The following is a 14,139-nucleotide window of genomic DNA, read 5'->3' on the forward strand; positions in this document are numbered from 1 at the left end:
ATTTATGTCTCTTTTAAAAAAAGTTGTATCTTCCTGCAAGGCTACTTCTCATGCATATGCACACTGCTGCATACTGCAGTATTTCAAGGTTTGATGAAAGTACATCACTGTGCTTGGGAGACAAGTTTTGGAATACTTCAAGACATTGCATTATTCAGTAAGTATCAAGAGCTTTTGGAGATGCTGTGCAAGTTAATAATACCTTTAATCTAATACCTCTGACATCTGTGGGAAGTAAATCTGCATTTGGGAGCTGTATTCAGTGACTTACACATTGCAGGACAGCATATTACACAATGTAATGGAAGAAATGACTGCCACTTATGTTTTGTTCTCTCTTACAGGACAAACAAGCGCACCACAGTATTTTTACCCTTTAAAGGATAAAAAAGAATGAAAGGAAATTATATCGTGAAGCTCCATCTTTAGATCAGTGTAACCCAAAGAACCAACCATGCCATCTTTCACAGCACTTAAAGGAATCAGTTAAGACTCTTCAGGTTAAGCTTAAGTCAGGCCAGACACGGCCAATTCCAGAAAGCGTGTTTAGAGAAGTATCACTTGTGCTCAAGAATTTCTTTCTTTACCCTGCTCTCCTTTCCAGTCCTCATTTGTAAGGCAAAAAGAGCTGGTTCAGCTTCTGAATAAACAAGCCATTAGTTTCTTATAATCACATCAGGTTCATACAGCTTACAGTGTGAGTATAGTAGAGACAGATGGACAGACACGCACTTTTGGCATCCAGAATTCTGGGGCCCTGTCCACCTTTTGGACGGATGGTACTCTCACATCTTCTGCATTAAGATGACTCTCTCTAGTTATTTTTATAGAAAGGCCTAGCGTCTGTTAAAGACAATAGATGCCTTTGTTTTTTGTTACCATCTTCAAAAGTTTATTGTTTGGATAGAGTTCATAAACCTTGTAGCAGCTTCTCTTCTCAGCTTTGTGTTTCCCTCTTATTTCAGCTGGTTTTATGTGCTTGCAGAGAATAGCTCCAGTTTCCCAGGATGATATGAATGTTTTCAGCCAACTATCCAATGACTGATTAAGATACAGTTAACCTCAGAAGTATGCACTAATCCAATCCTCAAACATTAAGAATATCTTCTTTTCCTACTATTTTTTTCCAGTTGTGCCTAGAGTTTTGAAAGCTCTGATTAAATGACCTTGGGGCAAAAGGAAAGCTTAATAAATAGATAGTACATAAACACACAAATTTGCAGTACATAGATAAATCATGTATCCTGAAGTGATAAGAAGTGTATGTATGCACATGTGTGCATATATTTATTAGGATTGACCAGATATTAACGGGATGAAATCAACATGTTCATTTGTCTTAATTCTTACTGAATAGCAAAGAAAATTCATTTCAAATTATTAAAGTAATAATTGCTATATTTTCTTAGCTTCTATTTACAGTGTCTCAGATATTAGTCTAATACCTGAAGACCTGAATTGTTTTCCATTTCATCTGCCCGTTTGCACATAGTTTTGATTTCAAGAAATTAAAAAACTAAATCTTTCCCAACTACACTATTTTACCCAACATAGAAATTGCTTAATGGACACACATGCTGCAGTGCAATCTAGTGGATCTTCCCATTATATGGCCATTAGTGAAAGATTTATATAATCCACCACACCAAACAATATGCACTTTCTTTGGTACTTGGGGCACTCTTTTCTTAAAGATACTTAAAAATACTAATACCTATAACAAACAGCTTTTTAAATCAGCACACAAAGTTAACATGAAGAATATATATAGTCCTTTTAAAATACAGTAGATCCAAGTTCTGAAAACTAGAAAAATGTGGGCAGATAGGAAAGCCAGCTGTCTTACATTAATTAGAAAGCACAGCACTCACACCATTTGTCAGTGCAGCAGGTCAGGTCTAGCCAGGACTGAAGTTTAAGTTAAGCAGTACCACACAGCACTTACAGACTAACCACCACAGACATTTTGCTAGTAAATAAATAATATGAAATTAAGTATGATCAAAAGAAGTCTTTCATTCCACTTTCAAGCTCTGACAAATTACATTCAAATGAAAAATATATTGTTTGATTCATTAGTCAATTATTAATGGCGCAGAAAATTTATAACAACCATGTCCATACAAGTCAGCTCCATCAGGACTCTGGCTCAAGAGGAGATCACTTTTTCAAGTGAGGAAAACAAAAAAAAAACCACCACACAACAGGCTTGATTGATCTATTTCTGTTACAGGAGCTTGAAAAATATGAGGGAGATAAAGGTGTCAGTCTGAACACAAACACACAGGATAGTTACATAGAGAAGATGGATATATGCACAGCAGTCTTCCTGTTATTATGAATAATTAGTTTGCAATTCTACAGTTTAGGAGTGCAATCCTCAGTGGTTCAATGCCCCCCTCTGACACTGTTTCATTAACAGAGTTGCCTGGGGACACATTTCAGCCAAAAATAAACAAATTAGCTTGAAATAGTTTGTATAGTAGGTCTTTCCTAAGTCAACCTATTTTGACCAGAACACTTTAGGGAAGGGTCACACAGGCATTCAACTGGCAGACCAGGGGCAGGGTGCAGCTGCTCCTTCAGCCTGCACAGCCAGAACCAGAATTTTACTTATATCTGATAAAAGAAATCAACATTTTTCATAATTAGGAGCCTAACTTATACTTAGGAAAAAAAAAGGTAGACATACAAATTAAGAACATGTTTAAGAAGTTTCCTGCATGCCTTTTCAAATAAGCTACTAATGTAGCACTTGGGCTCAACGCAATGATGCTCCTAACAGGGATGGCCTTGAGCAAGCTATATGAAAATGGTAATGTTTGCTTCCTATCATCTTAGGCAAAATAAAGTCCATTTATTCAGTACCCACAGCAGGCAGCAGTTACCATAGTAAATCATTTTCCTGCACAGATTTAGAGAACATTTTCTTTTACAAAAGCGGGCGGCTCTTAAGTCTGGGGGCATTTAACTGGAGTGCATGCGGGCAGCAGCAGGGAGCGCCTTCCTCTCCTCCTCCTCCTCCTCTGCTAGGATGCTGCACCAGAGCCAGAAGCAGCAAACTGATAGGAGATTCAGCTTTCCAAACCCAGGCTGTCTGCTGATACTGCTACTGTAACAACTGTAACAGCTCTGCCAGGCAGCTAACAGGGACTGGAACAAAAGCATGCGGAATGTTAGGTACAAGCAACAGACGTAAAAAAATAATTCCTAAATTAATGGGCAGAATCATATATTTTACTCTTCCAGTTTTCTACACCCTGCTGAACTACTTTCAAAGGCATCTGGAAATCCCACAGTTATGTAACACATAGTATGAAGTAAGATCTAATAAAACCGCTCACATGAAAGCATCACTCTAGCAAACTGTCTTCTCAGATTACAGCCCATTCAGTGCATCATTAGACAGGCTTTTCAGGAAGCAATGGCTATTATGAACAATGTTTGTAGACAACGTTTTCCATACTGTGAACAGAAGGAAGGGCTACAAGCTGTTATCCTTATTTCCAGTATGAACTCATTGGCTTATGGTATGGACCTTGTAATCCTTCCTCAGAGACACTATCAAAATGTTGCACAACAGCAAATAAATGACTCAATTCATTATGACCAGCACATTCTGAAGCCACTATTTAAGACAGTTTTAACCCTCCAGAATTATCCAGGGTGTGTGTATAAGAACTATACAAAGTGCATACTTTTGTTTTACATGAACGTGAAATTAGGCTAGCAAGGTTCCCACTACAAGAGACAGACTTCAGCAGCCTAGTTTAACCATAACCTTCTTGCTTGGAAGTTCATTATACAGTGCCTAATTCTCTTTAAACTGAATATGGAAGAAATCTCCTATTAGATGCAGACATTCAATGGCTCAATAGGTTTCCGCCAGCTCTAAAGTTTCACTTCCTAGAAGGCAAGTTCATGTCTCAGTAATTTCCATCCTACCTTTTGGAATTTTGAAAGGTCTGGTTTAAGATAGTTTCTGTACCTGTTGAAAAGGCTTCAGCTCATAAAACAGCAACAAGCAAATGCAATTACAACTACTACCCCAAGTCACTAGTCTCAAGTTATCCCTTGCATAAAATGAGCTAAGAAATATTTTTTTTCCCCAATCTCAAATCAAGCAGCCTCCTCGTTTCCCTTTGATAACTGTTCATAACTTTCCTCTTAGGAAATCCAGTGCATGTGACCTGGTGAGGTCTCCAAAAACGTCAGCATCAGGTGTTGGGAAACATTTGCACTGTGGCTTGCATCAGAGAAGAGACAAGGGCGCAGCTATTGCAGTCTGCCAGCCCAAACCCTGCACAAGTTCTAATTCCCTTCAAACAAGCTTAACCTAGAAACAGTTCTTAATAGCAAGAACACACATAGGCACTTACAGCCATAGGAAGTCGTAATGCCAAAACGGCTCTCTCCTCAACAAACACCTCGTGCTTCAGATCATTACAGAAGCAGTTAACTAATATAATTAGTTAACCCAGAGATGTAACACATGAGGGGAAGGGAGAGCAGAATACAGAGATTACTGAGGTCCTCTCCCTCACTTTTACCAGCTGCAAGAAAATTATATCAGAACAGCTCATTTCTTCATATTCAAATGAAAGATGTATTTTTTGGTTGGATTTTGGTTTTGTATTTGGCTTCAGTGCCTCATTTCCTGCTTTTCAACAGGTGGTTTTACAATGGAAATTTCCACTTCCCATCCAAAAATAATCCTTTGTACCATATTCACATAAGCACATACCTGCCATAGGTATCTTGATCTTGTGAGTTCACAATGACAGACAGAATTAAAGTTTCAAATGGGAAAGTAAAAACAGATTTTGTGCACCAGATATCAGATCAAACCCCAGCTCATTACCTAAATTTTCACTCTGTCATCTCCCTTTGTGCCCCTCCCCAGTAACTCCTCTCCAACACTATTCATACTCAAAAAAAAAATAGCAAGTGATTTGAACTTACTCCAATCCAGAAATTATTTTAGGGGTGCAGAAGTTTGGGTAAGTCATGTATTAAAGCTAATTATACAATATAAAATATCAAGGATGAAGAGCATCGCCATAAAACCAAAGAAATACAAAACACCCAAGAGCTCTGTTCTTTGGTCCTTGAATCCAACCTCCCTTCATTGAAAGACCAAGAAGAAAAAATCTGTCCAGGTTTCCTGATCTGCATAAGCCAGCTTTTTTTTTTTTAGGTATATTTAAACTAAACAAATATGAGGAACAATTGCAATTAAAGTACTGAGTGAACTTTAACAAAGTTTTTTGTAAAGTCAACTTCACAGATCATATGCAATTTCAAATATGTATCAGCCAAATGGGAAGGCAGAAGAAAAAAAAATCATCAAATCAGTGACTGACACAAAGCTTTTCATTCAGAAGCAAAATCAAGCAGATGGTGCCCTCCATCAGTGTGGGGAAGGGAATCAGAACTGGCCTACTATAAGGAATGCTATGACTCCATGTACTTCCACCGCTGGCATTTTTCTAGTAACTTCTAAGGCTAGTTGTAATTAATCACGCAAACAAAGGGTACAACATTCAAAAGGATAAACGCCATAACTGCTGTCAGAGCACACTCCCTGACTGCTAGGAGCTTAGCGTCCCCTGCTCAAGGCGAGCTAGCCCATGAGGTCTGTTGTGAAGAAACAGCCTAGGAACAGCCTCAGCAGAGGCCTCCCCAAAACAGCTCTCCTCCACAGCCTCTGCAGGGCTCCTTCTGCCTGCCAGATTATCAGAGCCCGCTCCTGGCCACCTCCCCACAGGGAGTGGAGCAGCACCTGCCCTTGATGCATTCTGACAACTGGCAGCATTTCAAAGACTCACTGCAAATGTCAGTTACCACCGGTCCATCTGACTGTGCTTTAATTTTTGCCAAACCATTAGTCTTTGAAGCTAATTAACCATGGCTGATCAACATTTGAGAGGTAAACAAAAACAAGAGAGTCTCTTGGACCTCTAGCTATCTCTGCACAAATAAAAAAGAGGTCAGTTATTCTAGTTCCAGAAATAAGGTGCAGTACTACATAAGCATGTTTTACTGGTATTATAATATTAAACGGAAGAGTTTGTGCATGCTTGTGCCTAAGGGAAAGAAAGGAAAAACAAGAGGACTGCCATTTACCTGTTCTGTTTCAGGGAAAAAAAGAGGGATAGGGTCTGCTTGAGGGGAGGGAAAAGCATTCCCATTTCTGCTTTGTAGGGCAGAAGACTTAGCTGTTAGTCTAACATCTTTATACTATATCCCAACCAATTTTTTTCCTTAGAATGTTCCTAGAAACTAATAGACTTAGCTTTGACAACAGTGTCAGCAGATGTGATCAGAAAGAACCATGAACAGTAGCATTTCTAATCTCAACAAAGCAGAGATTTATCTAAAAAAAAAAAAAACCATGCTGCTTAAAATGCCAGCAGTTATTCAAAGTTTTGTCTGTCTCCTGTTTCAACTTTATCAACAGCAGAAAATGTGAGGAAAGAGCCTAAAGACAGATCTTGATGTTATCTATGTGACAAATTTAGACTTTATTGGAGTTCTACAGATTACAGATACATGACTGGTTGTACTAAACTAGAAAGTCTTTAGAAAGTTTAAAATACTGAGCTTTGAAGAGAAACAAGAGAGATAAGAGCTAGTGCAAAGCTAAACTAGATTCTAATCCAAGAGTACTGAACTCCTGATAGGTCTTGTTTTTAACATAAATGGATCTGTCAAACTACAGTCTGTACATTGAGTATTAATTCAAATATAGGGCAAGCGGAATGGTATAAGTTTTTCAAAGTCTTCAGGGATACAGGCAACTCTTCAAACAAGTATTTACCTGGTGGGCTGATGAAAATTTTCCCAACACTGCAGCTGTAACTCTTGCCAGTCCGAATCTGCTGAACCCCAGCACCAGTACTTCATCATGCACACCTTGGTGCATAACCAAAAGACCATTTATCTTCCTCTTAAACTCTTCACTCAAGAAGATTTAGGTGGAAAATACAAGATATATGTAGAAGAAGCTGTTTCATGATTTGTTGTTAAGACTGAAACTAGCCATATGAGCAATGTTGGTGAGACAGCTAAGTTGAATTGCTGGTTTTGGGAGCCAATGTCAGTCAGAATCCAATGGTTTTAGGCAAAGCAGGAGCGTATCTCCAGTCACATGGGGATTAGCAGCTCCATTCCTCTTTTAGAGGAGGTTACTCCTTTCTGAATCACTACATGGAGTAGAGTTTTGTTCTGGTCAAACAACAGAAGAGTAATACGAAGGTCATTCTCTTTGACAGTCTAGCTCTGCTTCTATCTGTAAATCCCATGTCTCCACAGTCCACTAATTAGTCAAACCAGCAACTCAGATCCAAACTTTGTTAATCAATTCTAGGGTAATCCAAGCCCAAACCCAACAATGAACACTTGGGAAGAAATTTTATACTGAAGTTGTTCCCATGTTAGCAACAGTAGAGGTGCTCTAAGTCACCTTAAGGGCTCTAGTAATTAATACAACAGCTCTCTATTACTTACAGAAATCTGAAAATGGTCCTTCTCTCCTTCAAGTAAGAGGACTAGGCAACACTCTGGATTTAAATTTGATCAGATTATCTGCTTAATCTGCAGCAAACAGGAGAGGTCCAAAAATTATCACTTCCAAGAACTTCGTACTTTGCATCTTCCATAGCTTACATCAAGTTCATCTGTCACCTATCTTCCCTGCTTCTTCCCACCACAAGCCCAGGGGCCTCCACATATTGCATCCATTTCTCTTTACTGCCAGAACAATCCACTGCCCTGCAAGCTTTGTACCCTCTCCTCCCCCATGCCAGGGAGCTATGGGTCTGTATTTCACACAGCACTTTTACTTCTTTGGCAAGATGGAAGAGTCCTTTAAGGTGTTAATATTTTAGTTTCCCTTAGGAGAAGAAGCAAAGCCAAAAGACAAACATCACCAAGGTGTATTAAAAGCCCCACAGGCTTCGTCAGTTATATTTTAAATTATTCCTGCTACAGACTTTCACACCCACAGTTTTTGGCTTGGGAGTTGGACTCGAGCTACATTAACTTTCCCCCCCCCAAGTACACCTTGAGCTACTACGTAGCAGTGCTCTCTTCACTCCTAACAAGGGGATAGAAGTTAGTGGCTCAGATTCATCTCTGACAGCCTGGTACAGACTAGCGATACCACCTGCCTCTGAGCTCCCTCCTCATATTTCAGCCTAAGCATAACTAAGCTGTTCACAGGCAGTCACCATTGTAGGCAGCCAAGAATTGATCATACTGTGTAGGTACAGTCACAGTCTCTTTCAAGGGAAGGATCTCAAAAAAAAATTAGAAAATGGAGTAGCAGCTCAGGACACTGCAATACATCTATGGAAGAACAGAAATTAGGATAGGGTGAAAGGAACAATAAAATTCTCTCCCAATGATACCAGCTGGTCAAAGCAAAATGCAAAACAGTGCAAAAAGGAAGAAACGAAGGTCTAGCGTTCTCACTCTATCTGCTGTGGCTTGAGCACTATCAACAGAAGTCATTAATTCAGGCATACAAACACATGAAAAACTATCTGGTTGCTTCATATTCAAAGGAACAAAATCTACACATACAACTACAACAAACAAATGCAGTGCATGTATCTTACTACCTAAATGCTACATTTTAGAGGAGACTTCAGAGCATCTTCATTTTATGCAGGCTGAATTGAATTTGAATATATAAATGGAAAGTGAATAAAACTTTACAATTTCAGGCAAACAGAAGAATCTGGTCACCAGAAATGTCTTCCACTTGAAAGTTACTGTTAATACAGTGTTTTCATTACAGGAACACTGCCTCTTTCCCCATTCTATACTTCCTTAGACTGCCCAAAATCCACCCTTCCACTGGGAAGCATCCTTCCACAGCTGGCGTTATGCCTGCTTACAAGCTTGTAAGGACAAGGAAAATCATGTTACTACATTTTTGAATTTATATAACATCCAAGTTAATAATGAAACTAATACAGCAGCTCTATTGTCTTAATCAGTGTACAAGAAGAAAATTCATAGCGTTAGAAAGACAAAAAAGAAAACAGCTAACGTTTTACTGCCAGTTGAGTGTACCACAGGAGTCCAAGCAACAGCACTCTTACCACAGTACTACAGACAAAGCTATCCTGCCAGCCTAGGGAACAAAAATAAACAGCACCTCACCCCTCCCAACCCAATCATTTGTGAAGTTTCCATGAGAAACAGATGCACACAAATACAAAAGGCTACATGAAAGCGTCCTCTTCAGTCTACCACCCTACACTCAAGCAGATTGTCTTTGCACGATAAAGAACTCCTCTGTGCATGCTGGTCACTGCCATTGTTTCAGGATGGGCCCTCACAGCAGAACCCATTACAATCCATCTGAACCTGTTCCTAAGAGACCTGCAGAGATTTTACAGCAATAAACATCAGACTGAAAAAAACCCCTACCCCAGTGGAGGAATATGTCAGCAACAGGAAACTGTAGGATGAAGAAGCCTTTAAAAATTGTAAGGGAACAGCAAGAACATATCTCCATGTGCATTATTAGTGAGTAAAGAGCCCATAAGCAACTAAACAGTGAAAGTATTTTTCACTGTCCATGTATTTTCAGTTTAGCTTGCTTCACTTCTATCCCCACATCTTTTTGTCACTGGAATCCAGAAAGGGCTCATTCCTATTGAAGTGAGCTTGTGTCATGCAAATGAGTTTGTTCTAGTGTATTTTTTTTTCCCAAAAAATAATTCTTATGAAATGGAAGTATTAGATCTGAACTACTTGAAAAAGAACCCTCACCCTTCCAGTATAAGATTCTGTCATCAATATAAACTGCTGCCTACAGTTTTGTCTAGAAGAATATCCTCCTTTCAAACCTGGTAACTTGATAGTTTTAAATAAACTCTAAGCTCAGCAACATCTAGAACTGCTTTTACTCCAGTACATAACCCTCTTTTAGACACTTTCTTCTATGTTTGTAGAGGTTATAGATCATGCTCACTAAAATGTAAGTATTGCCAAAGATGGCATACGTCTCAACTTTGCACAAAGCAAGTTGGAAAAGAATGTCTCCTCATTTGATTGCAAACCGGGACTTTTCAGCTTGTGAATCATAAGATATGCAGAAGAAGCCCACAGGGCTGCATAGAACAATAGCTTCCGTTCTAAAGAGGTCTTATTACTCAGAATGAATTTGCTAACGGGTTATTAGGCAATTATCTTTCCTCTGCATGCATCTAAACTACATTGACACTAATCACACATAGACCAGATCTAAGAACATAGTTCTTTCTGTCTGTGGCCACCCCCTACAATCCATCCCCATCCTACTGTTTTCAGTAACACTCCTAGATTAAAGATTCTCCAAGACAGAATTCAGCTTTACAAGTTTCTATCCCTCATATTCTGTTTCTAAAAACACTTTTCTGCAGGTCTCAGCTTGTAAAAGCAATAGATGTGAAAAGCTGAAACACATGGATTTGCTTGAATAACAGTAAGGGTAACAGTGAAAAGACAAGAAACTTTCCATTCACACTGTGTTATTTGCAAGTGTTTTCAAAGCAGAGCTTCAGACCTCATACACAAATCTGAGGATTTCTCCAGAGTTCTGAATTTCATCACTTGAAAGCATACAAGTATTTTAGGAACAAGCGCAGCAGCTGGTAATGAAGATGGAAAAGAAAACGTGACTTGAGAAAGCGAGGAACATAGACGAGAGTACTGAGCGCATACACCGAGTGCGCATAACGTTTTAAATGGCCTCACGTCTCCCTAGCTCTTTTTAAGTCAACATGGGAGCAGCACATACTCCGTATGCCGGTGAAGCACTCAAAGCGCCAACGCAGCAGGCAGAGGGGCGCAGCCGGCTGTTCGTGGGGGGTGGGCCGGCAGCCCCAGCCTTTGTTCCGGGGACCCACCACGGCCCCGCAGCGGCTGCGGGCGCCGCCGGCTGGTCTGCGATGAGCCGTCCTCTCCCGGTACCGCACCAGGCGGTGGGCATCGCCCTGCCCCGGTGGTTCGGAGGCATTTCGGGTTTCGTGATTCACTGGAATGAACCGTTTGCACCCCGCCCCGCCCCCCCGGGGCTCACGGCTCCGTCACGCCTCGCCGAAAGGCGCTGTGAAAGGGATGCCCGGCCAGGGGAGGGGGGAGATGGAAGATGAGGGCAGCCCGGCAGCCCCGCAGGCCCGTGCCCTCCGCCCCCCCACCCTACCCCACCCGCCGGCGAAGCCCCCGCCGCCGCGCCTCACCGAGCCCGGCCAGCCGCTCCACCAGCCCCGCGGAGCGCAGGGTAGCGGGGCCGTGATCCACTCCCCGCCGTTTCTGCGAGACAAAGAGAAGGGGGACGCGTTAGCCAGCGCTGCCTGCGGCCAGGTACGCGAGCCCCGCCGAGGGGAGGGGAGCCGAGCGGCCGCGGCACCCGCGAAGGGCGCCTCGTCCCCGCTGCCGCGATGCCCACCTGCCCCCTGGAGAGCGGGGCTCCCACCAGCGCCACGGAGTGCGCCCGCTTGGGCAGCCGCAGCCCCGCGTCCGCCTGCCTGCAGAGGAGCCGGGCGAGGCCGCTGCGCAGCGACATGGCGCGGGAGCCGCCGGGCGGTGCGGAGCGATGTCCCCGCCGTCGCCGCCGCGCGCCTTTTAACGGGCTCCCGCGCGCCGCGGCGCGGAGCCGGCTCCGGCTGCCGCCCCGCCCCGCACACCCCCGCGCCGCCCGGCCAACGGCAGCGCGCGCGCCCGGAGGTGTGTCCCGCCCCCGCGGCGCACGCGGCCCCGCCCGCTACAGCCGGGGGAGGGGCGGCGGCCGGCAGCGCGGGACCGGCCGCGCGGGGCCGGCGGCGGCTGCTCCGCCGCCCCCAGGGCTCCCTCCCTCGCCTCCCGCCGCGCAGCGCCCCCCGCCCCGAGCTCCCTCCTCCTCGCCGGGGTTTTTCCGCTCCCAACCGCCACCTCCCCGGCAGGGCCCTGGGCCGCCCCGGCTCGCTGCCGGTGGTGGGCAGAGCCGCCAGGCCCCAGCAGGGCGGCGGGCTGCGGGCCCTGCACCGCCTCCTCCACCCAGTGCCCGGGGCAGGTGCAGCACCGGCTCCCCTTGCCCGAGGGGACAGGCCCGAAGCACCGGCGCAGCGCGGCGGGAGAGGCCCCGGGGAATGCCCCTTGCCCCGGCGCTGCCCCTCGGGCGCGGCGAGAGGCCGGGCCCCGCGGGCAGGGAGCCTGGCTTGAAATGGCGGAACTTGAAACTGTCCCGGGGGAAAAACACCACCTCAGCCCAGCTCCCCTGCTCGCCACACCGAGTTCCCCAGAGCCACCTCGCAGCAACGCTGCTCCTCGGCTCTACCGAAGAAAAGCTGGGGTGATGCTCATCATCTGATAACAAAGCACTAAAAAGCCACCTCTCCAGCACCTGCCGCGAGCACCTGATCTCGGGGCGTCTCAGCCTGATGCAATTCACAAGTTCTCAAAGCTATCGCTGTTCCTATTCACGGTGCAGTTGAAGGCTTATGATTAGGAAATTACTCAAAAACTAGTAAATGCCCCCATCTTTCCGTTCTGTGACAAGGTGATGTGACTCCTACTGTCTAATGTGCAACCCTACATACACGTTTGAAGGAAAGGCTGACAGCGCCCATGAGAAGAGAGACGACGGGGCGCAAACATGGCTAAACTGGGACTCGCCAGTGACACACAAAGACACCCACGCACACTTTTGCTTTTTCCTCGTAAGATTTCCAGTTCCTCTCCTCATCTCTCTTATCCCAGTAAGTTCCATTTCTTTTTGTTAATGTGAATTACCATTGCCATCCCTTCAGGAGCTCACACGTATTTTCCCTCCTGTCACCAACTTTCTCACTCTTCACATTGCTTTTTCTTCTTCTACCCTCTACTCCAATTTTCCTTTTCCCTTCTCCCTGTCCCTGTCTCCTAGGCTATCATACCAGAGCTCCTATTTTTTTACTTGGGTCCTTCTCACCTGCCTTTTCAAACATTTCTTCCCTTTTTAAAAAACTTGGAACTCCGCTTTCAATTTATTTTCCAGTTTCACTCCATCTATAAACTTCCTTCACCCACTTTTTAACTTCAACATTTTCTCCTCCATTTCTGCAGTGCGTTCTTTGCCATAATACTTTTCTCTCCAGGCCAGCCCACCTTTTCTCTTCAGAGTTCCAGCCCATCCCTCAAGCTCAAGAGGAAGAGGAGAGTTTACAGATCATGGAAGGAGGAGCTGGCCACTTGGAAAGAATGTAAGGCTGTTGTCAGAGGATGCAGGGAGGCAACTAGGAAAGCTAAGGCCTCCTTAGAATTAAACCTGGCGAGGGGTCAAGGACAACAGAAAGAGCTTTTTCAAATACATGGCAGGTAAAACTAACACCAGAGGCAATGTAGGCCCACTGATGAATGGGGTGGGTGCCCTGGTGACAGAAGATACAGAGAAGGCAGAGTTACTGAATGCCTTCTTTGTCTCTGTCTACTCTGCCGGAGGCTGTCCTGAGGAGCCCTGTACCCCTGGGGCCCCAGAGGAAGGCAGGGCAATGGAGGAGTTTGCCTTAGTTGATGAGGACTGGGTTAGGGAACAATTAAGCAATCTGGACATCCATAAATCCATGGGTCCAGATGGGATGCACCCGCGGGTGCTGAGGGAGCTGGCTGAAGTCATTGCTAGGGCACTTTCCATCATCTTTGCCAAGTTGTGGGAAACGGGAGAGGTGCCCGAGGACTGGAGGAAAGCAAATGTCACTCCAGTCTTCAAAAAGAGCAAGAAGGAGGACCCAGGTAACTATAGAACGGTCAGCCTCACTTCCATCCCTGGGAAAGTGATGGAACAACTTATCCTTGGTGCCATCTCAAGGCACATCAAGGATAAGAGGGTCATTAGGGGCAGTCAACATGGCTTCACCAAGGGGAAGTTGTGCTTGACCAACCTCATAGCCTTTTATGAGGATGTAACTAGGTGGATTGATGATGGCAAAGCAGTGGATGTGGTCTGTCTTGATTTCAGTAAAGCATTTGACACCATCTCCCACAGGATCCTTACAGCTAAACTGAGGAAGTATGGTCTGGACAATCAGGTAGTGAGGTGGACTGTGAAATGGCTGAAGGAAAGAAGCCAGAGAGTCGTCGTCAATGGGGCAGAGTCTAGTTGGAGGCCTGTATCTAGTGGAGTCC

General features: G+C 44.4%; 1 protein-coding gene across 2 annotated transcripts in view; it reads right to left on the bottom strand.

The window, feature by feature from the left end:
- Nucleotides 1-11,594, bottom strand: part of ARG2 (arginase 2) — a 26,142-nt gene extending 14,548 nt beyond the window's left edge. For both annotated transcript variants that reach the window (XM_065635415.1, XM_065635414.1), the window contains exons 1-2: nucleotides 11,447-11,594; nucleotides 11,238-11,310 (exon numbers count right to left, since the gene is read on the bottom strand). In XM_065635415.1, coding sequence (XP_065491487.1) covers nucleotides 11,238-11,310; nucleotides 11,447-11,563 — 190 coding nt within the window. In that variant the 5' untranslated portion in view covers nucleotides 11,564-11,594. The remainder of the gene's footprint in view (nucleotides 1-11,237; nucleotides 11,311-11,446) is intronic.
- Nucleotides 11,595-14,139: the final 2,545 nt, after the last annotated feature.

This window comes from Caloenas nicobarica, chromosome 5 (genome assembly GCF_036013445.1).
Source record: "Caloenas nicobarica isolate bCalNic1 chromosome 5, bCalNic1.hap1, whole genome shotgun sequence".
Lineage (NCBI taxonomy): Eukaryota > Metazoa > Chordata > Aves > Columbiformes > Columbidae > Caloenas > Caloenas nicobarica.